The sequence below is a fragment of the Ambystoma mexicanum genome, chromosome 7q, assembly GCF_040938575.1.
Source record: "Ambystoma mexicanum isolate Mex_15411 chromosome 7q, UKY_AmexF1_1, whole genome shotgun sequence".
In the NCBI taxonomy this organism is placed as follows: Eukaryota; Metazoa; Chordata; class Amphibia; order Caudata; family Ambystomatidae; genus Ambystoma; species Ambystoma mexicanum.
In genome coordinates this window covers 563,785,100-563,809,693 of record NC_090941.1, presented here as the reverse complement: position 1 = coordinate 563,809,693, position 24,594 = coordinate 563,785,100, and the positions used below count along the sequence as shown (strand labels likewise).

The 24,594-nt window shown below is 50.3% G+C and overlaps 1 protein-coding gene across 1 annotated transcript in view; it reads left to right on the top strand.

Moving 5' to 3' along the window:
- DHRS12 (dehydrogenase/reductase 12) overlaps positions 1 to 24,594 on the top strand; it is a 294,416-nt gene that overhangs the window by 241,066 nt on the left and 28,756 nt on the right. The window contains exons 8-9 of the mRNA XM_069639734.1: positions 6,431 to 6,521; positions 6,875 to 7,012. Coding sequence (XP_069495835.1) covers positions 6,431 to 6,521; positions 6,875 to 7,012 — 229 coding nt within the window. The remainder of the gene's footprint in view (positions 1 to 6,430; positions 6,522 to 6,874; positions 7,013 to 24,594) is intronic.

Genomic DNA, 24,594 nt, shown 5'->3' with positions numbered 1-24,594 from the left:
CCCCCCGTGGCCAGGAAAGAACTTCACGTCCCTCAACTTCTCCTGGAGGTAAAGGCGATGCTGAGGAAGGGCGCCATCGAACTCGTCCCAAAGAGACTTCGGGCTCCGGAGTTTACTCGAGATGCTTCCTCGTGAAGAAGAAGACGGGGGGATGGCGCCCCATCCTGGACCTGCGACGTCTGAACAAGTTCATCAAGGCGCAAAAGTTCTGGATGGTCACCCTCCAGCACGTCCTGGGTCAGCTGGAGGAAGGAGACTTCCTGTCGTCGTTGGATTTGGAGGATGCCTACTTCCATATTCCCATCCTAAAGGGGCACCGAAAATTCCTCAGGTTTGTGGTCCAAGGGCGTCACTACCAGTTCAAAGCCCTCCCCTTCGGACTACGGTCGGCCCCCAGGGTATTCACCAAGTGCCTTGCACCGGTGGCGGCGCAGCTGCGCCGCGAGGGGATCCACGTCTACCCCTACCTGGACGACTGGCTCATCCGAGCCAAGACGAGGGAGCTCGCCCTGGATCACACGGCAAGGACCGTCCGACTTCTCACGGACCTGGGATTCTCCGTGAACTATGCCAAGTCTCACCTGGTACCCGCGCAAAACGCACTGTTTCTGGGAGCGAAGCTCGACACAGTGTCTCTTCTGGCCTCCCCGTCGGAGGAAAGGACCAGGTCCATCCTGGGCAAGGTACAGCGGATGTTGGTTTCCGACGCGGCCAAGGTGAGGTCCATCAAGTCCCTCCTCGGAATGATGTCTTCCTGCATCTACCTCATTCCCATGTGCAGGCTCCGGATGCGCCCGTTGCAGGAGTTCCTGGACGCACGCTGGATCCAAACGACGGGCAGCTTCGAGGAGAGGATCACACTCGATGAGAGTTTCCGCCGAGCGGTCCGGTGGTGGGGCAACCGCACGCATCTGACGGCGGGCATGGACTTCCAGACCCCAGACCACCAGGAGACAGTGACCACCGATGCCTCCCTGGAAGGGTGGGGAGCGCACACCGAAAATCTGCACGCGAGAGGCCTTTGGCTCCCGACGGAGAAGTCCCTCCATATCAACGTCCTGGAGCTCCGTGCAGTGTTCTGGGCCCTCAGGTCCTTCCTTCCGTCCCTCAAGGGCAAGGTGGTGAGGATCTTCACCGACAACACCACCACCATGTTTTACATCAGGAAACAGGGCGGAACCAGGTCCCCAGCGCTGTCCAAGGAGGCGCAGGACCTGTGGCATTGGGCCGTCGCCCAAAGGATGTTTCTGGTGCCGTTTCATCTGGCAGGGATAAAAAACACCATCGCTGACTCACTCAGCAGGGAGCTGCGCTCGTGCCACGAGTGGGAACTACGGCAGGATCTAGTGGATCACCTCTTCCGACCGTGGGGCACACCCCAGATCGACCTGTTCGCGACGGCGACGAACTCCAAGTGCCGGAGGTTCGCCAGCAGGTTTCCCCAGGCGAGGAGCATGGGCGATGCCTTCTCGTTCCCCTGGGAGGGCCTGTTCCTCTACGCGTTCCCTCCTTTGCCACTGCTAATCCGGCTCGTCAACCAGCTCAAGAGGTCACGGTGCAGGATGATCCTCGTCGCACCTGCGTGGCCGAGGCAGATATGGTTCCCGGACCTTCTGGACTTGTCAGCATCCCCGCCAATCAAGCTGCCGGTGGACGCGGATCTTCTCTCCAGGGAAGGAGGCGCCATCCTCCACCACGACCCGAAATCACTGAACTTGCAGGCCTGGCTCCTGCAGCGCTAGAGTTTGGAGGATACGACATACCGGCCGACTGCAGAGAGGTTCTTGCAAAGGCCAGGGCGTCCTCGACTCTTAAATGCTACGGACACAAATGGAAGAGGTTCTCTGTCTGGTGCCACGCACAGAAGATTAACCCTCTACGGATTACGGCTCCCCAGGTACTGCCGTACCTGCTGACGCTGGCCAAAGCTGGACTGGCACACGCGTCCATCAAGATTCATCTTGCTGCGATCTCCCGATACACCAGAACCACGGGCCGGACGTCCTTGTGGTCTCATCGTCTGGTGAAAGAGTTCATTAAGGGACTGTTCAGATCGTTCCCGCCGGTGAAGGCTCCGGCCCCGGCGTGGGAGCTCAACGTGGTGCTGACCAAGCTCATGGGACCTCCGTTCGAGCCTCTGCACTCGGCCCCGTTGAAGTTTCTGTCGTGGAAAGCAGCGTTTCTTGTGGCCATCTCCTCCGCACGACGGGTGGGAGAGATCCAGGCCCTTTCATGCAAGGCCCCGTACTTGACCTTTCACGACACAAGGGTAGTGCTCAGGACGCACCCCTCCTTCATGCCCAAGGTACCGTCGGACTTCCATCTCAACGAACCCTTGGTGTTGCCTGTGTTCTTCCCGTCGCCTTCGTCGCCGGCTGAGAGGACTTTGCACTCGCTGGATGTGGCTAGAGCGCTGAAGTTCTACGTGGACCGCACGAAGTGTTTTCGGAAGACGTCACAACTCTTTGTGAACTTTGGACCTGTCAATCAGGGGAAGGCTCTCTCGAAGGCTTCCATTTCCAGATGGCTCTCCGGCTGTATCATGTACTGTCATCGGTTGGCAAACCGACCGCTGCCTGGCCGTCCGAGAGCCCATTCCACCAGCGATCGCAGCTACCACAGCGTTCCTTTCTGGTGTGCCCCTGTTGGACATATGCAGGGCTGCTACGTGGAGGTCGACGCACACCTTCACGAAATTCTACTGCGTCGATCGGGATTCCAGGGAGGAGTCCAGGGTCGGCCAAGCAGTGCTGCGCAACCTGTTCGCCTGAGGTGAGCCTGGTGAGGAGGTAAGATGCTTAATGTTGAGTTTGATGTACTGCTTAATGTTGAGCCGTTGCCACCTCCCGTGGTTGTGCATGTGTGTACTGCTATGTATTCTTTATTCATGAGCATGTGAATCCATGCCAGACCCCATGCTGGAGAAGGAACAAGTTACTTACCTGTAACTGTTGTTCTCCAGCATGGGTCTGGCATGGATTCACATGCGAACCCTCCCGCCTACCCCTCTGCGGCTCTTCACTTGGTCATACTGCCACTTCACGTGCTTCCAAATCTGAAGATGGCTGCCAGAGGCGGTGCTTAGGTAGAGGGCAGTCATTGGCTGTGGTCAGTATGACGCAGAGACCAGTGATTGGTTGTTACTACGAAAGACAGATCAGAAACGAAACTGATACTGGTTTTTTCTTTACCGAGGATTCCCAGCCTGACGACGGGGAATATTCATGAGCATGTGAATCCATGCCAGACCCATGCTGGAGAACAACAGTTACAGGTAAGTAACTTGTTCCTTACATGGGATTGGTCCAAAGCAAGTCTGCTGTAAGAGATCCAATTGAGGCTATAGTAGCATGTTTTTTGCCTTCTCCATTCCCAAAGGGCCTTGACTGATTAAATGGGGGAGTACAGGAAGCTGTAGAGTCCTAGCAGAAACTAAGATTGCGGAATCCCTCTCTCAGCCTACCTCTCCTCTGACTACTCGAAGACTGCCCCCTTCCCATACCTGCTGATTTCAAAGGGACTCTAGGGGTCAGCACCCTGATGTGAATGTGGCTTTGTAATGTCGGAGCTGGTTTTGAAGGACTGATTCCCAAGGGAACTCCTGGAGAGGGGTCCTGTGTCCTAGAAGGTGTTGGCCTCCCTCTGGAAGAGCAAATAGGCAGCTTCCTGGCATTGTCCCAAATGGCAGTTGTTCCCTCATCCAGACCAGGTGGCTAATTCACATCATCCTGTGATGGCCTAGTCCTGCTCACTAAGCAGACACTAATCGTATCAAATTCTGTCTGTATAACTGTGACCGTAGTAGACACCAGGCATGGCTTAGGTTTACAGTTTAATGTGTCACCAGGCAGACTAGGGTACTCTACTATTAATTGGTTTGGAAGTGCAGCAACCTCTGCCTGCAAGAACCTGGCGTTCCAGCAGCTGTCAGGAATGCACATGTGACCTTTGAACCTTCCCTGTTGCCACTGCAGGGTTGGTGTCAAGGGGTCAGGAGACGATCTCTGCAAAAGGACATGAATACTCTATAAATTTGGCATGGAGCACTATGAGAGGGCATCTGAATAACGGACCTCCCTTTCAGAAACAAAATTCCCTGCATCATTTTAATTAATACCAATAAAAAGGCTAGGCCTTGTATACCCTCATGCATGGCAATCTGTCATAGTGCTTAATGGTATTGTGGATACGCGGGCTCTGGGTTCTGGGTTGAGGGTTGTGTCGTTTGGAAGGAAGCGGGCCTGAGGTTACAGGAGGGCCTACCATCATCCATCTTGCATTTCAAAAGGGCCATGGCCAGTTCAGGAGTCTCCATCCCTTGCCCTGGAAACTCTGGTTGTATTACCTGTGGGATTCTGAAGTAAGGTAAGCGGAGAAGGCTCCTTGCTACTTTTAATCCTCCTTCATTACAGGAAGCTTGAAGGTTTGAAACGCCTGCGATGCAGAGAGAATGTCTATTTCTTTGTGCGCTCGGTGTACAATACACACTCATTGCTCAGACCTAACTTTGTAACCATGTCACGGAGTCACCATAGCAGCTTATCGCCTGTTACCCATACTGCGGGATAACATGTATTACCTTGCTCATTGGTGAATATACAGTGGAGTAATATGTATTTGAAGGGGAGGGTTCCCTTTCTATGTTGCAGGCGTTATGTGTTCATATTATAGAAAGCTCCGGCAGAGAGTTTTCAAACCCAGCTTTAAGGGCGGCTCCTTATTTATTTTTATTTATTTTTTTAAACCTTACCCAGACCTCTGCCCTTCAAATGCTCTGGGTGTGAAGCACGCACAGTATATACAAACTTAAGCAGAGAATGGTACTGCACCAAAGTTAAGCATCTGAAAAAGTGCTCTTCTTTTCAGGCATCGGACTCAGCCATAACTACAGGGTGGCTACCGCAGACTTCGCAAGATACACAAGTTACCAAGAGATTGCCACTTCAAAGTCCGAGATATTTCCAATAGCCATGTGACTCTATAAACGCTCCCACGGGTTAGAAACGTTATAGGTGGCCAGCAGCTTTCACTGTGGTGTTCTCCAGGCACAGAGGCGTGTCTGGAGTATGCATCTTGCCCACACCTTGGGTAACTAAACCTGGGCCTGTGCCGGGGAAAATGGAAATGGTGGAGTGGAAGTGGGATACGCCAGGGCATAGAAGGACCTGTTCCAGAGGTCGAAGTGGGCGGGAGCGGTGCTCTATTTTTTTTTTTTTTTTTTTTTTTTAAACGAATCCGTTCCGGAATGGTTTTGTTTTTAAAATAAAAGTGCAGGCAGAAGTTGAAACTTGCACTTTCAGTCCAATACACTGAACGTGCCCTTAAACAGCAGGTGCACGTGTTTGAGGGTTTGTATTGTGTGTGGGAGGGGGCGTGGTGATGGGGTTTATGGGGAGTGGGTGCAGACCAGCCGGCCCGGGAGCATAGTTCCACTTCTTCTTTTCGTACACTTCGACCACTGACCTGTTCTTGAAACGTGTATGTTGAAAGCCTGGTAAACGCGCATCTGCATCCACTGATTAGAGGACAAACCATATGCTCATGCTTTACTCCCATTGCCCGCATGCAGATTGACACGGCAGCTCAATGAGGAGTGACCTGAAGAGCGTACTCTTCAGAGAATGTTACCCAGTTGCTTCCCTCAACCTTACTCCCCCCCCCCCCCCCCCCCCCGCGCCGATACCCTACTCCCCACTGGTACCCAGCTCGGTTTACACTTTATAAATCCCGCGCACAAATGATGACCTAGATAAAAGGAGTGACGCTGTAAAATCCGTCACTTAAAACATTTTGCCAAATGGCAATGCAAGCTGCAAAAAATAAAACTACACATGGATGCCAAGCAAGAAAATTTAGACTTGTGTCGGATGGCACTTTGGCCAGTGGCGTCCCCAGGAATCAAATTTAGGAGGGGCACAGAGGGGGCCAAAGACAAAAGTAGGGGGAGAACATGGTCACTGCTCGTTTTAGGTGGGGGGGGCACACGGGGGCCCAGCTCCCCCCCCAAACCCCACTCCTAGCGACACCACTGCTCTTGGCACCAGAATGTCGTCCTTCTGCATGCTTGACTGATGGAGGGAGCGCATCATTATAAACTGGCGGGTCCCTTTCAAGCCCTGTGACGAGCAACTCCGCCCATCGTGCTTGGAAGGGCTCAACAAGACTTGAAACAGTTTTATGGAAAGAAGCAAACTATTTTTACACATGCCATTGAAGCCTCCTCTGTTGGGCGAATAACTGGCTTTTGTGAGAGTGCATGTTCCACAGATGTTTCTAGAACAGACGTCCTTGAAATGCAATGTAGTCGCTTGCCAAAGCCGCCCTCTCCACGCTTCCGCAACTATGCAATAGAGCATGCCAAGCTTTGACATAAATGTCATGTGTTCTTCCTCTTTATATCATTTTTTTTTCTTCAAAAAAAACCTTTCAGAGACAGCAAATCGTATTAACAGAGCGATGGGCAAAGTTGTACAAACGCATCCATTTTTCCGTCATGCATCCAGGATGGGCCGATACGCCAGGTATTTTAAGATTTCCTTACGTTTTTACTGTTGTTACTAGTGTTATTTCAGGGATTTGTTGTGCCTATTGTAGCAATTAACCTTTAGGCTAGGACTAAAACCTATTTTAACTCTGCTGCAAATCTTCTGTAAGCCTTGGAGCTAATTTGTCCGGCTATAAGGACTTTAGACTAACTAGTTGGAAGAATTGGCAAACTCTGATTGTTTTTCAGGTCAATGTATCCATATTTCCTTGAGACATAGAAATTTGCGTAGCTCTAAAGAAAATCAGTTTTTGCAGAAGTGTGCGCGCCTTTATTACATGAGAATTTGAATATGGGTATTCACGTTTTGCACATTTTCTGTCTTCATAGCGGTGAGGCTGTCCATGCCAGACTTCCATCAGAAGATGAAGAATAAACTGCGCACAGAGGCACAAGGAGCAGACACCGCCCTGTGGCTGGCGGTCTCGCCCGCTGCTAGCAAGCAGGCCAGTGGCCTTTTCTTTCAAGGTGAGTGGCCCACTCATATTCAACCCAACTTTTGAACTTGCTTTACATGGACCTGCTGCAAGGCTTGGAATGATTTTTAGCTTGCCCTGTTTAATGTAGCCTGACCGCAGTTAGGTGTAATAGATGCTGTGGATCATGTTAATGTTAAAGGTATTTATATAGTGCACCATCACCAACGGAGTTGGTCCCCAGGTGCTCTGGCCAATCTGTAAACAAGAAGGGCGGGGTAGGATTAGTAGGGCCGAGGGGGAGTAGGAGAGTGGGAGAAGTGGTGTGTTGTTGGCGGCTCCAGTTCGGTATACACGGTGCGCTGAGCTTTGGTGTGAGTATCGGACCCGGCGAGACCTTGTGTGCAGTGGATGTTGTCTGTGTTTGTTGTTGATGCAGTGTGGTAAAGTGCGTGCGGTTTGCTGGGTGACAGATGGTTGTGTGAATTTTCGGGTGGGTTAGGTATGCAGAGATTTGAAAGATGGTTAAGTGGGGTCTGTATCCTGGTTCTAGTACATCTTGTTCCATTTAAATTGTATTCCTCTGGGTGGGGTTATTGTTGATTTCCTTTATTGGCCGTGTAACTGTTGTGTGTGATGGCGCGGCACGCTGCCAGCTGAATCCTCATGAGCTTTGTAGAATGTGATTGAGTGTGTCTATTTCTCTCCCTCTGGTGTAGGAACTGAGGGTTGGGTGTTCTCTTTTCCCTTGCTATCTATCGTGAGGTGGGTCTGTTGGAGCTTGGGTTTGGTTCGGGCCAGGGTGCTATTGATGAAGCGTCCTGTTACGTCCGTCTTGATCTGGCTATGTATTCAGTCTTTAGTGTCCTCCTATCATGGCTATCTCTCAGTTGTTCGGTATGTCGTGGAGTGTCTTCCTTAGATTCTATTTTTAGTTGATTGCTTGGTGGGAGTTGGGATCTGTGTCTTCATTCATCATTGTTTACATTGTGTGTGTGTCCCTGTGGGCGGTCTTCTAGTTACGCAGTGAAGAGCCAGGATTTGAGCAGTTTCCTGAATAGTAGGTGGTTTCTTGTGTTGCGTATGTTCTTTGGTAAGTCGTTCCAAGTTTTCGGCGCCTGGTGAGAGAAAGAAGATACTCTGAGTTTTCTTTATTTTGTAGGGTTTCGGTTCCAGGCGGATGTCGTTACTTGATCTGAGCGGTCTTGTTGGTTGATGTAGGCGTAATTTGTCTCTCAGGAACTCTGCGCCTTGTTTGTGTATTGCTCTGTGCGCGATGCACATTGTTTTGAATTTTATTAGTTGTTTTATTGGTAGCCAATATAGTGTTTTAGCGCAGATGTGATGTGTTCTCTTTGGGGTAGTTTAAGAAGCAATCTGGCTGCAGCCTTTTGTATGCATTGTAGTTTTTTTAGAATCTACTCTGGACATGACGAGGGCTATGATGATGGTGGTTGTTTCGTTGGCAAATGACAGGAACAGTAGGATCTTTTTGCCACTCGCAGGAGAAAGAAGCATTTATTGAGTAAAGCGTTTGGATGTTCCTCGTGAGGATAGGTGGGGTGCGTAGTATGATCGGGTGGTCTGCTTTGTATGGTTTGTGGGATGGTGGTGATTTTGTTTTTGAAGTGGTCTGCTAGGTCATTGCATAGTTTCATCAAAGGAATTGGCGTATTGTTGCAGCCCAGTGGGTTCTTTTATTTCATTTATGATTTTAAAGAGTTCTTTTTGGGTGTTTGATGCTTTGAAGATTCTGTTGTAGTGTTTCCTCTTCGATTTTTTGTATTTCCTTTTTGTATGGGCAGTTATGTTGCAGGAATTTCAGTTTATTTGCAGCATCGTTTTTGGTTCTCCAATCTAGTTCTAGTTTTTCATTTTTTTCTTTTCATGGTGCCGAGTAATGGGGTGAACCATTTTGCCAATGCTCTTTTACGAGAAGGAGTGAAAGGTTTTTCTTTGGTGATGCCGTCGGTATTTGTTACACTCCAGGTGTGGAGTAGGGCTACTTTTTTGTCGAGGTCAGCTTCTTCCATAAATGTTGGGTACGGTTTGCAGCGCTCTAGGAGTTCAGTTAGGTTGGAGTTTTTGATGGCTCTCCAGTTTCTTTTCATGTTGGTCAGTGGTTTGTCTTGTTGGTAGTTTATTGGAGTGGTCTTTGTGATTACGAAGGGAATGATGAGGTGGTAGCACCAGAGTATTTGAATTGGGGGTGCTGTGGTGATGAGTTCTTTGTTGGCGAAGATTGCGTCAAGGTTATGCCCTGCTGAGTGGGTTGCTCCTTTGACTAGTTGCTGTAGATTCATTGCTGCTAGTTGGCTGGTTAGAGATTTTTTTGTGGTTGTGGTTTCTACATCGAACCAGATGTTAAAATCTCAGACGACGATCAGGTGATTGAGTGATGGCTAATATGGGGATTGCTTCCGTGAAGTCATCTACAAAGGTTGCATCGTAGGTTGGTGGTCTGTATATCGGTATGAATTTCAGGTTTGTTTTGGGGTTTACTGATGGGTGCAGGATTAAGGATTTGCATTTATCGATGTTTAGTGGGTCTTCCAATTTGATAGCCAGGTGTTCTTTGGGGATGATTGCCAGTACCCACTCCCCCCCTCTTTTGGTTCTTCTGTTTGCTTGGACGCATTTGAAGTTTTCAGGTAGACAGTTGAGGGTGATTTTGTAGTTGTTGTCTAACCATGTTTTGGTTACAAATAGTATGTCGATAACTCCGTCACAAAGGATATCGTATATTTCTGTGGCATGTTTGGACATTGACCTTGCATTGATTACATTGCAGTAGATCTTTTTTGGTGTAGTTTTGCTTAATAGTTGTTCCTTGTTTTGGTTTGCAGTTGTTCGGTTGCAGTGCTTCTGTATTTACATTGATTGGATGAGGATGAAGATGATCAGCGAAGGCTGCATCTTCATTGAAGCGGTCTGCTAGATTGGTAGATTGGCTGTTCAATAGAAGAGTTTCCCTACTCATGCCGATTGGTTCAAGATCAGCGAAAACTTCTTCATTGAATCGGTCCATTAGGTTAATGGTTGGGTTGTTGGCTAATAGTGCTTCGTAGTCTTGTCTGGTGTGTTGATGGTGCCCTTCTGTTGTGATGTATGGGGTGAGGGGGTTGCAGTCTTCCCATCCTCTTTTCGGGGGCTCCTGTTTTTTTTCTGGCTGTCTGGGCCGATTCTTTGCTTTTCTCAGTGTCTGTGTTGTTGGGGTATCCAGGTTCTGGGGTTGTCGTGAGGTATGGTGTAAGATGTAAGGATTTTTCTCTTTCGAAGTTTGTTCTGATGATATTGGTTTTTGGCAGGGTGTTTCCTGCATTTGAGGCTGTTGCTGCTGGGGTCCGTTGGATTTGTGTATCCGTGTCCATTGTGGCATTCTCTTGTTCTTTCTTGCGCCCATTCCTGCTCCACGGCATTTTAGTTCTTGGTGCAGAGATAACTGGTCTAGTGGTCAACTGTATTGTCTTGTGCTGGGCAGTACTGGTGTTTCCTCTGATGTTGGTAAGCTTGGGTGCTTTTGGGTGTTGTCTGTTCTTCCGTCGATGGGTTAGGTGCACTGTCCTGGGGCGTTGGGCGGGGGGGATGGGTGGGGTACTTGGGCGTTCAGTGTCGGGTGGTCTAAGACTCAGTTCAGGTATCTATCGATGTTGTTCTCGGAGGAAATGGTGGCGGGTTGACATAATATTATCACGGTGTGGTCGCCTCTAGATGTGGGTCAAGTAAGTCTAAACAGAATTTTGGTACAAGACTAAACACAGCTAGATTTGAGTGCAGGACTAAACACAGCTAGACTTAGAGAATCCTGTTTAGTGGGAGAGAGGGATGCAGAGGATAGTAATTGCAGTATTGTACAGGTGTTGGTAGGTTTACTAAGTGTCTGGCCTTCCAGGGTTGAGTAGTTGCTGAACTCCCCACCCTGGCCCCTCTTACCGTACTAGTCGCTGCTGGTTGATGGCTGGACGCTGGCTTCCCCTCCTGACACCTGCAGACATGATGTGGAGCCGCCTCTGTTGGAGCCACCCTTTGCCTTGGGGCCCTTAGCCACAGGGGCTGCAGGGCAGAGGGCTGCCCTGGGAGGGTCAGTTATGACCTCAAAAGGACCAATCGGGTCTGGAGGCTGGAGGGATGCAAACTAGTTAATTGGTGCAGGGAGGGATCGGGAAGCTTGCAGGGGGAACCACGGCCTGGGGGCTCAAACTAAAATCAATAAAATGGGGGCTGAGCAATATTCTAGTCCCAGGAGGGTCTTGCAAGGCAAATGCTCACCTGCTTCTTCGTGCCGCAAAGAGGCGAGCAGGGGCCTCGGCCCACGGTAGTCTGGCAACAGAGGCTGCTGGAGTGGACCAATCTGGTCGGGAGGCGAACAAGGAAGTTGGTGCAGGGAGGGTTGGGGAGGCTTGCAGGGGGAACCACAGCCTGGGGGCTCAAACTCGAATAATAACGTGGGAACTGAGTCAACACAGCATTTCCACTATCAAGCGTGCTACGGTTCCGTGTGTCTGCAGACTATATGCATGGTGTGAACATGTCCTCCCATTACATTGTTTAATTGAATTGGAAGACTGACGGCAAGACCCTCTGCATGAACAACTAATTGCAAAGTTCTGCACTGGCCGTGTCACTCCAGGCTGTGGGAGAGGGAGAACGAAGCTCCATCAGAGTGAGCAGCTACTGGAAAGGGATGCACTGGGTACCCGTCTCCCAGGTCTTTCTCTTGTGTTTGCATTTTGCAAAGAGGAGTACCACAGTTCTGAGGCTACCTGCTTGTTATACTTCCCCAGTTTGTGTGAGACTGTGTCAAATGATGAAAATATGTATGGGCATAGACTGATCATGCCGGTCTTCTATCTTCTTGTTTTTTCCTTCCTCGGTGGAGTTTAAATCTGCAGATTTCTTTACTTCTGATGGATCGTAGGCCTCCGGAGATGCAGAGTGTCTCAGTGAGTTAGCTTCTACTTTAGTCAACTCAAGTGTTGGCACTGGCTGCTTCATGCTCGAAGCCATAGGACAGCAGCAGGAGTCATGCTGAATGTCTTAAGAAGAAGCCCTAGCCTCACGAGGGACACAGTCAAACAGGAGGCAGGCATGGGTCTGAGGCAACTGTGTGGGTGGCTCTGTGTGTAGGGGAGGGGGGGGGGTACAGAGGCTGTCTATCGGTAGGTAAGGAAGCTTACAGGCTGACTAGAGGAGAGTGCTGTGCTCATTTTGGCAATGTAAGCTTGTAATGATGGCCCGGAAAACCCCAGATTAAAGCAGAGGATCAAGATTGTTGCTCTCGTACAAAACCGATCTTAAGGCAAATTTACCATAACTGACGTCACACTTTGGTGTTAGTTACATAAACCTATGGGTGAAGGAATGGTTAAGGGAATTGACTGTATACACATTTTATACGGGTCAAATGAAACCTCTGATTGGATACTACTGATAGCTCCTCCTGAGACCACCTCTAAATTGATAACAGTAATAAATCACCACTTATTCGATTGACTATTGGTTGGCGCAATACGTACTGGGCGACCTAGCATTGAGGGTCTTGATTGGTTGGCATTCTACTGACCAACCTTGGACAACTGATAGGTCGTCAATACATGAGCCAGACGGGACTAGGGGTAGATAGGTTGGCCAACTGCTTTCCTTTCAATAAAAAAATATACCATCCCTTTTTCCTAGGCCATGAACCAGGGTGATTCCTCTGTCGTTGGGCTTGTATGGCGCCCTGTGTCTGGGAATATGCGTGCGGAGTGAGGCAGGTGTCCCATCTGTGTTTGTTACTAATTAATAGACCGTGTTCTTCAATTATGGGTCACGCGTGATGAGACCACGTTTGGAATAATTTCATCCTGCATTTGTTGGTATTTTAGCTTATATTAGTGCAAGTGTTATTGTTTTCTCTACCACTGGGGACTTTCATGATCCATTCCCCATGAAGTCTTTGGGCTTATAATTATTCTGCACCTGGCTTTCAAAGGGTGGTTATTCTTTTAAACTTTAATTAGATGGGGAGTATTCTTCGAATGTTCTGGGACTCATTATCTTGTGCCTTTTCTGCAGCATTTGGACCCTCCCTTTTTTCTCTATAACCGTGGCTTAGTCTGCATATCCCCTGCCTGAGCTCATTGTGACTATGTATTTCTGTAATTTAGCATTTTGAGTTCTTGTAAAGCCTCAAGGCCTTTTGTTTACTTAGAAGCGTGTTGCGGCTTCAATTTTGGAAAAGATGGCTACCCATTGCTGTTGTGTTTCTATGTCAGTGAACTATATACGCATGTCTCATTCATATTATATATTGCTTATGTTTGCAGTCTTCGTGTTTTATGGATGCAATGTTAATATTCTTTGTGTATAAATGCATAATTGGCCTAGTGTATCTCTTCTTCGTGTTGTATGCACGTCTGCTTCGTGTCTAATGCATGCACATGTGGTGTTTCATTGTGAGTTTGTTTATTCTCACCATCTTTAGTTTAAGTTGTATTCCTATTCTGCTGTACCTGTCTGGGATATGGGCGATATGGCTGCCTTAGTGAGTAACGTTTCTCACCCGAGTGACTTTGGGTCGAGGGAGGGACAGTAGCTATGGATGACTTATTCATCTGCCGCTAAACATTCCCCTCCTCTGGTCGAGTCCTCGACCACACCCACTTTCATGCCGTCCCCATGTCCATCCACACTCCAAGTCATATAGCAGTATTCCCCATTGGAATCAAGCTATATCTAGTGCTCAGTGTAATTGTGAGGGTTATGAGGACACGTAAACATTGATCCTGGAGGGGTGACGGTGCTTCCCATTGACTAGGCTCCAGGAAAGTCATCTATTTGGGTATACTCGTGTATGTGAGCATTCAGGTTTATTACTATTTCCATTTCAGCTGCTCATTTGGCAGCCCTTTTGCAACAGTTTATTGCTATTATTAGAATGCAGAAAGCCAGTATTATCAATACTACTATTGTTATCAATATTTTGAATGCATTAGCCAGCCAGGTGGTCCATGAGAACAGATAGCTGAACCAGTCATTGTTTAAGGCTCATCCACCATTTTTGTGTGTAATTCTGTTAAGGTGGCTATGACCTCTGTGAGGGTTCCAATCACTCCATCGTGGGAGGGTAGGTACATGCAGCAAGATGGCACAATTTTTGCGCACACGCCACCCTCCATGGCCGTTATTGATGTGATATTGCATTTATAATGTGCCTGTACACAAGTGTTTCTAGGCGCAACAAGACAAGGGAGGGAAGACAGACGGAAGATGAGACAAACAATCTTACTAGACCTTGTGATATTCAGATTGTGCAAGTGTGACAATGTTGTCGTTGTGCAAGGGTAAGGGAGAGGGGAAATGCAAGGGAGAGGGTGGGGAGAAGTACGGCCAGGGCCAGAATCCTCTGGGAAAGTGCGGCCAAGGCAGCGCAGCTCTGGGTAAGTGCAAGTCGGCAGGGGTCTGTAGAGGTTAAAGATTACAGCCCTGAAGTGCGTAGTAGGCCAGGTGACAGTACAAGGAGGACTGGTCATAGAGGAGCCTGGTACCCAGTGAGACTCTGAGGGTACAAAGCAACCAGTCGGCATATCAGACAGGAAGGTTAGCAGGGGAGTGAGAGAGAAGGCAGAGGAGAAAGAGGGTCTTGAGCTGCTTCTGGAACTTCGGGGTGGCCTGACTCAAGCCTAAGAGGGGCAGGGAGGCTGTTCCAGAGGGAGGCACCTGCAGAGGAGAGAGATCTACTCCCTCCCCTAATCTGTCTGGAAAAGTGTCTGATGCCTTAGAGATTTGGAGGTAGCTGAGCTTGGGGCTTGAGAAGGAAGGTACTTGGGCAGAGAGAGTTGGATGTAGTGCAGGCCACAGCCCCAGAAAGCCTTTTGGATGATGCAGAGGGTCTTGAACTTGATCCTTGCAGCCACCGGGAGCCAGTGGCGACATCAGGGCTGGACAGATAGTCCCTGGGCTTGAGGCCAAGGATAAGTCTTGCAGTCCTGTTCTGGATAAGCTGCAGAGGGTGCAGAGTAGAGGCAGGCAGATTGAGAAAGAGACTCTTGCAGTAGTCCAGCCTGGAGAGAACCAGAGCTCTGGAGATGGTGAGCTTCTGGGGGAAAGTGTGAAAAGTTTACCTCTGAGGAGGTGCAACTGGAAGTAGGCCTTCTTGACATCTGTGATGTGAGGACAGAAGGAGAGGGAGGAGTCGAAGATGCCACCCAGTTTTTTTGCCTCATAGGAAGGCGAGGGTGGAGAGCCCAATGAGGGCGGTCAGAGTGAGAGGGAGTGTGGGAGAAGGATCTCCATCTTACTAGCACTGAGGCAGAGATCATTGGAGGAGCACCAATCCTGAATGGCAGATTGACTGTCTGGAATGAGCGACGAAAGAGAGGCAGCTGAGGGAAGCCTGAAGGAGAGCTGAGTGCATAATACTGAAAGTTGGTGAGAAGGTAGAGATCAGGTGGCCAAAGGGGCCCGATAGAAATTGAAGAGCCATGGTGAGAGGATGGAGCCCTGGGGAACACCACATGCAGAGAGTGGCGGAGGAGAGGAAGGACCCAAGTTGGAATCTGGAGGGTCGGTCCAAGAGGAAGGAGGTCAGCCACACCAGAGCCTAATCCGTGATTTCACGAAGTCTATTGATCAGGGTGGAGTGATTGACCGTGTCAAAAGCAAAAGAAAGGTCAAAGCAGATGAGGACAGAAGGAGAGTTGGAGTCAAGATTAGAGAGCAAATCTTCACAGGGGTTCAGGAGAGCAGTTTCTGTGCCTCTGGCTACTCTGAAGCCAGACAGATGGTCGTGGAGGCAACCAACCGCTTCAGTGTCGAAAGTTGGGAGATGGCCAACTTTTCCAGGAGTTTTCCCAGGAAAGGAGTGATGGAAATCAGGCAATAGTTTGGCAGACAGGTAGGATCGGCATAAGGCTTTTTTAGGAGCAGGTGCACAACGGACTTCTAGAGGGGAAAGATCCAGTTGTGAAAGAATGTGTAGAAATTGGCCAAGGCTGTAGCGAGTGTGTCAATGTGGTCCTTGATGGTTCTGGAAGAGCAGAGGAGAACCTGTTTAGATGAAACTTTCATAGATTGGACTGGTCTAAAAACTTCATCAGGTGTCGAGGGAGAGGGGAGGAAAAAGGAAGAGGAGAGGGAGAGGTGGCCAGTGGGGGGCTGAGAGACAGAGAGGGAGAGGAAGAGGAAAGTGAAGACAGGATGTCCTGAGTTTTAGTAGTGAAATGAGAAGCCAGCGCTGTGCAGAGGGCCTGGAAGGGGACCGGAAAGGTGAAGACTACAGTAGGATTGGGCAGCTTTTAGAGTTGGGCCGTGTTGTTAGAGGCTGCATTGATGTGTGCTTGGATGTCAACTCTCTTCCTGCAGAAGACAGTCTGTATTGCCTTTGGAGCATGCAGCCCAAAGCCTTCAACTTCCTCTCAACCTCCCCGCGCTTGCATTTCAGGGATGCAAGGTCGAAGTCCTACCAAGAGTTGCACTTGAATGTAGGCTTCATGTGGATTTTCATGACGGGCAAGGATGTCCAGAGTGGCGGAGATGGAGAGATTCAGGTTGGAGAGGGCTGTGTAAGAGTGAGTCAGCTGCAGGAGTAGGAGGAGCAGAGAAAGTAGAGGGAAAGGCATCCACTTACACTTGCTTCGTGAGCCGAATGACCAAGAAGGAAGTTGTCCGTGCTGGGGCAGGCTTTGCATGTGGGACACTCGGTGTCAGGTGGGAAGAGAGCAGGAAGTGGTCCGTCCAAGAGAGAGGAGTGCTGATAGGGTTAGAGAGGAGGGGGGTGTCGGAAGATGAGTGCATCCAAGGTGTGGCTGGCAGAGTGTGTCAGACCAGAGGGAGGAATGGAAAGGGAGAGAGAGTTGCAAAGCTTGCAGAAGAGCACAGGGGAGGAATTGGAAGCTTCCAGGTGGATGTTGAGGTCTCCGAGGAGGAGAAGCTGAGAGGTAGGAGCAATGAGAGAAGAGGAGAGGTCAGAGCGGAAGAGGGCGGCCTGGCCAGATGGCCTGTTGAATGGTGCCACAGTCGGAGAGAGGGGCCAGGAGAGATGAGAGCCTGCAGACCAGGCATTCAAAGGAGGAGTAGGCCTGCGTAGGAATGACAGAAGCAGGGCAGCACTCCAGAAAGATCAAGGCCACTCCACCTCCATGCCGGCAGGTTCTGGGCTTGGAGAGGATCTTGTAACCCTCTGGGAGGCGAGTGTCAAAACTCGTGACAGAGCTTGCCGTGAACCATGAGAGCGAGGACATCTAGGTCAAGATCTTGAAGGAGGCGGCAGATGTCAGAGGAGTATTTGACAGCAGAGCGAGAGTTGAGAGTAGCGACGTGGAGCAGGTTGCCACATTTGAAAGAATTCCAGGGTTGGTTAGAGGAGATCATTACACCCAGTGGAGGTTGTAGAGGGGCCCTAGGGTGGGCAAAGGCAATAGATGGAGGTGGGATGGGAGTCGAGGAGGAGGAGGAGGAAGGTGCCAGAGAGGAAAAGGAGGAGGCAAAGGAGAGGTGTTGGGAGTAGCAGGAAAAGAGAGGAAGTTAAGGCGCAGGCAGTGCCTATCAAAGAGGAAGAGATTGGGCTGAGGGCCCTGGACCAAGAGAGTTCCATTCAGATATACATTAATGATGTTGTGGAGGAGTGGAAGGAGGCCAAGAGGGCCTCCTACTGGGTGCCACACTTAATGGGAGAGGAGGAGATAGGATAGAGAACGGAGACCATATTTGTATTTGTATTGAATATATATAGCCCTTTAATCCAAAGTGCTTTACATGAGAACACGCAAAATACATCAAGCATAATATAGAAATTGAATCATAACTTGAAAACAGTGTAAAGAACAATTTACAATAATGCAGAGGAGGGAGTATGGAGGGGCAGAGGAGAGAGAGGGAAAGGGAGATGTTAGTGAGGGTAAGATCAGGAGCAAGAGGGAATGTATGAGTGAGAGGAAGAGGAGAGAGAAGAGCAGGACTAGGAGAGGAGGGAGTGGGGGGGAAGGAGGTAGGACAGGATGGGGAGAGTAGTGGTAGGAGGTGAGGAAAGAGGTGGAGGGGGAAGAGCGAGAGGAAACGAAGGATGTTAGGGAGGTGAGTGGAAAAGATAAGATTTGAAAGAAGAGCAAAAGGAAGGGAAGGAAGGGGAAGAGCGGATGTGAAGGGGGAGGAGGTTCCAATGGAAGGGAGCAAGGAGTTGGAAAGATCGTAAGCGGAAGGGGGCACAGGGAGGAAGTGGAGGAGAGAGTAGGAAGAGAGCGAGAAGGTGTATAGAAAGTGAGAAGGGAGGAGAGGTAGGGGGGGGGGGCAAGACCATAGAGGGATTTGAAAACAAGACAGAGGAACTTGAATTTGAGCTGGGAGTGAAAAGAGAGCCGGCCTAAAGAGGTGAGAAGAGGAGATAGAATCCAGAGGTGAGAGAAGGCAGAGGGAGCGGATGGCTGAGTGGTAGATGGATTTGAGTGGGGGGAGGTGAGAAGAGGGGAGTCCAAAGAGAAGGGAGGAACAATAGAAGAGTCGAAGATAAGGGAGGTAATTAAAAGTTTAGTAGCATGAAAGGTAAGGAGGGGTCGGATTTTACAGATGTTGTAGGGGTGAAAGCGACAAGACTTGGCAGTAAGAGAAATGTGGTGAGATAGAGAGAGGAGAGAGTCAATATGGAGACCAAGATTACGGGCATGTGGAGAGAAGGAGAGCTGGGAGGGGGGAAAGAGAATGAAGGCGGGAGGGGAGGGTGGAGGAAGAGTATTGGCAGGGAAGAAGAGGAGTTCAGTTTTATCAGCGTTAAGAGTAAGGAAGTGAGAGGACATCCAGGATTTGATAGCAGAAAGGCAGGAAGATAGTTTATCATGAATGTCGGGAGAGAAAGAGGAGAAGGAGAGGAAAAGCTGGGTATCATCCGCATAGAAATGGTGCGAGATGCCAAAGGAGGAGATGATAGGAGCTAAGAAGGAGGCGTAAAGAGAGAAAAGAAAGGGGCCAAGGACGGAACCTTGGGGAACTCCGTGGTTAAGAGGAAGTGTGGGAGAGGAGGAGCCACCCAAGGAGACAGAAAAAGAGCGGTTAGAGAGATAAGAGGAGGGCCAGTTAAGAACAGAGTCCTTGAAGCCAAATGAGGAGAGGGAATTGAGAAGAAGAGGATGGTCGACAGTATCAAAAGCGGCGGAGAGATCAAGGAGAATAAGAATGGAGGAGTGTGTTGAGTAACGTGTAGAGAGGAGAGAGGTCAGCACAGAGGTGAGTGCAGTTTCAGTGGAGTGCAGTGGGTGGAAGCCGGATTGGGAATCAGGAAGGAGGGAGTGGTTAGAGATGAAGGAAGAAAGTTGAGAATAGACAATGCGTTCAAGAAGTTTGGAGAGGAAGGGTAGGAGAGAGAAGGGGCGATAGTTGGAAACAAGATGGGGGTTAGCAGAGGGCTTTTTGAGAATAGGGATGATGGTCGCGTGCTTGAAAGGGGTAGGAAAAGTGGACGTTGAGAGGCAGATGTTGAAGGAGGTAAAGTATAAGGAGGGGGTAGATTTTCGGGATGAGGGGGGTAGGAATGGGGTCAGCGGGAGAAGCAGTAGGATGAGTGTTGGTAAGGAGGAGGGTAACATCAGAATTAGTGATGGGAGAGAAGGAGGACATAGAAAAGGTATGGGGAAGAGAAGGAGGAGGAGGAGAGTAGGAGGGGGAGGAGAGAATAGTTTGACGAAGGTTGAGGACTTTGCTAGAAAAGGAGGCAAGATCAGTAGCAGAGAGGGAAGAGGTGATGGAGGGATCAGGAGTAGAAGGAGAGAGAAGACGGGTTAAAGTTTGAAAAATGCGGCGAGGGTGGGAGGATTGAGACTGGAGAAGATCAGAGAAGTAGGTGCATTGAGCGGAGTTGAGGCATGAGTCGTAGAGGGTGTGATAGGAGAAATATGCAGATTGGTTAGAGGGGGTAGGGTGTTTGAGCCATTGACGTTCAAGGCGCCTGAGGAGGCGGCGCATGGAGGAGAGATGAGAAGAAAGCCATGGTTGAGCAGGACGGTGAGAGGGGCAAAATGAGGAGAGTGGGTAAAGATCAAGAGTAGACGAGAGAGAAGAGGATAAGATGGAGGAGGCATCGGATGCGGAGAGAGAGGAGAAATGGGAGATGGGGGGGGGGGAGAGAAGAGGAGAGGGATGTAAGAAATAGAGAGGGGTTAAAGCCACGTAGGTCACGCCGGAAGAACGAGGTGGAGGAAGGAGAGGGGGGGAGGGTGGGGAGAGGGAAAAAGAAAATAGAGAGTGATCAGATAAGTAGGTGGGAAGGGAGGATACAGGGGAGGCAATGAGAGAGGAAGTAAAGATGAGGTCAATGGTAGAGCCAGATTGGTGAGTAGGAGGGGAAGGGAGGGGCGAGAGGAGGTAGGAGTCAAGAATGGAGAAGAGGGGAGAGGAAGGAGGGTTCAAAGAGAGGTGGAGATTAACGTCACCAAGAACAAGTAAAGGAGTGGGACTGGGGGAAATGAGGCTGAGGAGATGGTCAATGTCCTCGTAAAAGGAGCAGAGTGGACCAGGGGGGTGGTAGATGATAAGGAATGAGATGGCATGAGGAGAATTAAAGATTTTGAACATGAATTCAAAGGAAGGGAAGGAAGGTAGAGAAGTAGGGGAGGGGGAGAAGGTGAAGTGTGGCTGAAAGAGAAGGCCAAGACCACCTCCGCGGCCAGAAGAACGGGGGACATGTGCAAAGGAGGAAGAGGAAGAGGTGAGGGAGGCAGGCAGAGAGGTGTTATGGGGAGGGATCCAGGTTTCAGTAATGCAGAGAAATTGGAGGTTAAGGCGAAGGAAAAGGTCAAGAACAGCAGATGTTTTGTTACAGATTGATCTGGTGTTCCAGAGGGCGACGTCGAAGGCATTGGTAGTGTTACTGTTAGGAGTATAGATAAGGTTGCGGCGTTGGGGAGAGGTGTTTGTGGAGAGGGATTGAGTGGGTGTGGGAGGAGATCGCCATTAGGAGAAAGAAGAGAAAATTGAGGGGGAAAGAGGTAGGGAAGAGGGGGGAGGGAAGGGGAATGGGGCGGTTATGAGAAAGGGACGGAAGCATAACCGGGAGAATGAGAAGAAATGGACAATGGACAATGGGTCAAGAATAGCTAAAGGGAGAATGATGGGATGGAGAGAGGTGGAAGGGGGAGGAGAGAAGTACTGCAAGTAAAAACTATGGGCTGGTGGCAGGGGCACTCTGATGTGGTTCAATGGAGGGAGGGCTAAGCCTGTAGGAGGAGGGATCAGGGAAGGGAACTAGAAGGGTCGGCTCAATAGAATGGCAGTAATTAGAAGCAGCTGGAGAGTCAGAGCAGTGAGATAGTGAGGCACAGGAGCTGCAGTAGAGGTGTTCCGAAGGAGATGGCAGTGGGGGGGGGGGGGGGTAGCGGGCAGTTGAAGTGTCAGAAATAGCTGCAGCAACTAACATATAGAGTGGACCAAAAGGTCAGTAGAGCCACGGGATGAGGGGGGTGTGGCTCGCTGTAAATCGGAGCAGATGGAGGGCCAGAGGGCAGTGGACCTCAACGGCAGCGGTAGGAGTGCAGACGTAAAGGGGAGAAGTGGGTCCAGGAGTAGCTGGCGAAGGAGCAACAGCAGACCAGAGGGTTCTGAAGTGTAGTAGTCTGAGAGGAGGTGCAGGCAGAGGAGCTGTAGGGTCCACACTAGGCAGCGGCTGGGACAAGGCAGTCCGGAGAATATGAAGCACAGCAGATGGAGAGGCTGATGGAGAAAGGTTGCTGCGGCAGACCACTGCGGAAGGAGAAGGCCAGGGAGCAGCAAGAGTAGGGTAGGGAGGCGGAGTTGCTGCAGGCCTTGATAGGAGAAGTTGGCCAAATTCGGAGGAGGAGAGCACAGCAGTCCGCAGCAGACCACAACAGTCCAGGGAGCAGCTAGACTAGGGTAGGGAGGCAGAGGTGTTGCAGTCCTTGATAGGAGAGGTTGGCCAATTCGGAGGAGGAGAGCACAGCAGTCCGCAGCAGATGGAGCAGGCCAGGAAGCAGAGGGGCAGCGGACTGTAGAAGGAGGAGCAGACCGCCAGGAGCTGTAACCTGAGGGGCAAGGGGAAACGGGGCATGGAAGTCAACGCTATGCAGTGGCAGCCAGCAGTAGGTAGTGGAGATCACAGCCAAGCAAGGAATCAAGTAATGGGAAAACTTGCAGCGGTGAGGGGCACAGCATCCAGCAGTAGGCGGAGACAATAGCAGACCACAACAGAATATGCAGGTTTGAGAACTGCTGTAGCTGCGGGATAAGAGGTGGAGGTGCCGCGACCCGATAACATAGGAGAGGCATGTCACAGGAGGCTGCACTGGAAGCAGCAGGGGGCACTTCAGCCCGAGATGGAGCTGGTCGGCGGTGGCCACAACCGTTGAGAGGGGCACTTTAGCCCCAGATGGAGCTGGGTCGCTGCAGCCCGAGAAGGAGCTGGTCGCCAGGGGCACACGTCCGCTGTGGGCGAGAGGAATGCTGCAGCCCAAGATGGAGTTGGCTGCCGGGGGCACACGTCCGCTGTGGGCGAGAGGAATGCTGCAGCCTGAGATGGAGCTGGTTGCTGGGGGCACAAGTCCACTGGAGAAGTCGGAGGCACAGGAGGTGCAGGCCTCAGATGGCAGAGGCAGGTGCAGCGGTCAGACAGTAGAGGAAAACACAGCGCCCGCGGAGGAGCCGGTCGCAGGTGCAGACGTCAGAGGTGGTGCAGGCCTGGAAGGAAGGAGGCAGAAGGCGCTGTGGCTGGCCGAACGGTGCAGGGCATAACAAAAGACTGCCGCCCGTGAGGAACTGGAGTCCGCAGAGAGCTGTGGGCCGTGATGGAGCTGGACGCCTGGAGCAGTTGGTAGAGGCGGTAGATAAGGTGAAGGCCTCGGAGGGTAGAAGCGAGGCTTACCGTAGGCGCAGCAGTCAGGCCGTAACAGAGGCGGAGAGGGAGGCGAAGGCCTCGGCGGGTAGAGGTGAAAGCCCACCGCAGATGGAGCTGACAGCCAGCGGAGAGACGGGCACAGGAGCAGCTGGTCGCGGACAGCAGGGGCCTTCCGCCGACAGAGGCAACAGAAGGCAAGCAGGTGTCGGGAGCTCGCAGAGTGCATAGTGAGCCGACAGGACGAGGTTAGACCGCCATATTGGACGTCCTGGAGGCGGGAGGAGAGCTCGGGGTGGAGGAGAGCTAGATGAAGAGTTGCACTGGCACGAGTTAAGACGGGCACGATTATTTCTGATAGTTGGCTACTCAGCAGGGGCATCACACAGGGATGCCCGTGGTCTCCAATGTTGTTTATCCTTTCTTTGGAGCCCCTAGCGATTTATTTGAGACAACAATATGGAGAAGTGGGAATTTCCACGGGATGAGGGCTGCATTTATCATTGTATGCTGATGATATGTTATTGTATCTAAAGTACCCCGAGGAGAATTTAGAATACATACTGAAAGTGATGGACAGATACGCTGCATTTTCCGGGATAACGGTGAACCCCAGGAAGTCTTGTATATTTCCCCTAGGCAGGTATAGAGGGATATTACGTGAGAAGCTACCGATACTCCAAATACCGTGGGAAACTGTGACCTTTAGGTACCTGGGGATAGATGTCTATCATACGACTGAGGCCGAAAACAAACGTAAGACAGTGAAGTCGGTGAAGAATATTGAATGCAGCATGAAGTTTTGGGCCAAGCTCCCCTTGGCCATGATGGGAGGGTGGCGTTGATAAAGATGGTGGTGTTGCCCCGGTTGTTACACTTCTTTGGGAGCATACCTTACTTGATACCAAAGAGATTTTTTATTAAGCTCCAAAGCTTGTGCAGTGGGTTTATATGGCACAATACAAAGAATAGGATATCACTGTGGAAATTGCAAAACACATATGATAAGGGGGGTCATCAAGTTGCCAAACTTTGAGATTTATTTCCTGGCTAGTCAGTTACAGTATGTGGCCAGGTGGTTATCGGATGACCCAACAGAGTCTAAACTATTGAAGGCAGAATGCACCCCGTTCTTCCTGAAAGAATGTATCTGGCCTCTGGCATCAAAGCAGAGGGAACGTAAGAGGATGTTGGAATTGGGAAGGAGAGTCTGGCAGAGAGCTTGCCAGGCTATCGAGATCCCGACCCCGTGCTCCCCTCAAATACTGTTGGTCACACTAGCCGGGGTGGATGAGCAGCTGCGGAAGGTGAGCCGTAGATACTGGGAACCAAATGGAGAAGTGACATTAGAGGATGAATGGCAAGACGGGAAAGTGTTGGATTTTGACACGTTAGTCAAAAGTAACGGTCTGTGTCGGGAACAATACATTGCTTACACTAGGTTGGTCCGGATGGTAAAAGACACATGGGATGGTACAGTACTGAAGGATCCGCCTGACGCGGTCGTAGAGACAATCTATGACATGTCGGAAGGGGGCCATGAGGTCTCCTGGATCTATGAACTATTCATGTCTACGGTTGGGAAGTGATTAAGCTGAGGCGGGATTGGGAAGAAGACCCAGGAGAACCTATGGGGGATGGATTGTGGGAGCGGGCCCAGAGATGCCATAAGAAAGTGTCTAGAAATGAGAGATTGCAGCAAATTCAGTTGTATATCACCCACAGAGTGTACATGACTCCTCAGAGGATTGCGCGATTCAAGAATGCGGGGACGCAGAAATGTCCTAAATGTGGTGAAGTAAGTGTTTTGGTCATGCCCTGAA